The 1,507-nt window shown below is 36.4% G+C and overlaps 1 protein-coding gene across 1 annotated transcript; it reads right to left on the bottom strand.

Moving 5' to 3' along the window:
• Window positions 1-245: 245 nt before the first annotated feature.
• Window positions 246-691, bottom strand: LOC101660982 (NADH dehydrogenase [ubiquinone] 1 alpha subcomplex subunit 5). The gene has a single exon (XM_004717993.2). The coding sequence runs from the start codon at window positions 662-664 to the stop codon at window positions 314-316; it is 351 nt and encodes a 116-aa protein (XP_004718050.1). The 5' UTR covers window positions 665-691; the 3' UTR covers window positions 246-313.
• Between the last annotated feature and the right edge of the window lie 816 nt (window positions 692-1,507).

The following is a 1,507-nucleotide window of genomic DNA, read 5'->3' on the forward strand; positions in this document are numbered from 1 at the left end:
CTGTCTCTCTCTCTCATCCCCTCTTTGTTTGCTCCTGTGTGATCTGGGCAGACCTGCCACTCTCCCCAGGCTGTATCTTCAGTGTTGTCCTCTGTCGTGCATTCTTCTGGGAAGTGGGTGGGATTTTTTTGGCAACAGCACTTAGAAATATATTAAAAGAGAGAAAGAAAAAAGAATAAACTATGAGAGATAGAAGCTATAAATGAAAAAAAGCACCATGAAATTAGAAAATTATAAAGTAAATATTAGTCATATAACAGAATATTTTATTATACCAGTTTCCCGTCAGCACAGTAAAATCACACAAGGAGGGTTATATTGGCCATTTCCACTGATTGGCAGGGGCCTCTTCCACTAAAGGCTCCCACGGTTTCCACTGGATCATTTTCCTCGCCAGACTTAGTTCCTTTTCCGCCTGTAAAATCACTTCCTCGATTTGTCCACCCTGAAGTTGGGCTTCTAATCTTTTAACATCAGATTCCATTTTAACCATATTCAGCTTCTCATTTGTAATCTCTTCTGTATACTTTCTATAGGCCGCATTTTTAGGGATTTGATCAAGAACATCAAGGATCTTTGTGTATAATATTCTTAGTCTCTCTTGGGGGGTCTCACATACCGCCAATCCCACCAGGCCAGTGGTCTTCTTCAGCAGCCCCGCCATGACAGCGCCGACAAGCGGCCGGCGCGCGGCCCTCCTATAAAGTAAATATTAAAAGGACTCAATTAATTGGGACCATAGCCAAATTTTTTATTTGAGAAATTTTTTAATTTGAGAGATCTAGAAGGACAAAGAAAATTAAAATCAACTTGAAAAGTAATAGAATTTTAGAAAAATAGAGAGGAAAAAATGATAGTCTTTCCAAATTCTTAGCCTATAAAAGGAGAAAAAAAATCGAAGTTTGCTAAACATTTTAGTGTCAAACAATAATTTAAATTGAAAAAGTGTATGCCTAAGGTTATTTTCTTCCTTTTTTTCCCTTTTATTGGAAGCTCTTACAGATGTCATGGCACTCCATAATTCAAATATCTCAAGCATAATTATACAATTGCTACTACAGTCAGTTTCAAAACATTTTCTTTCTTCTTGAACTCTGATATCAGCTCCCCTTTATCCCCTCCCCTCCCCACCCTTCCCCCAGGAACCCTTGTTGTTTTGATATATACATATATTAGTTGTATCTTACCCCATCCAATATAGCTATTCACTGACAATCCTGTTATTCGCTCTCCTCAAGTGCGGTTATACAGTCATCATACCTAAGGTTGTTTTTAAATATAATATTACCTGTTTATTGCTAGTTGAACTCTTGATAGAATTTTGGGGGGTTTTAAGAATTTCATTAATTTATTTTAAACAACATTATTGTATTCTGGTGAAAGTTTATGAAGCAGTTTGAGTTCCCATTCAATAATTTCTATATACAGTTTTCAATGACATTATATGCTTCACCATACATGGGACATTCTCATTATTTCCATTCTGATTGTCCTGTTTTTCATTAAT

The sequence above is a fragment of the Echinops telfairi genome, unplaced genomic scaffold (assembly GCF_000313985.2).
Source record: "Echinops telfairi isolate 266 unplaced genomic scaffold, ASM31398v2 ScPeMD7_4182;HRSCAF=4927, whole genome shotgun sequence".
NCBI classification, from domain to species: Eukaryota; Metazoa; Chordata; class Mammalia; order Afrosoricida; family Tenrecidae; genus Echinops; species Echinops telfairi.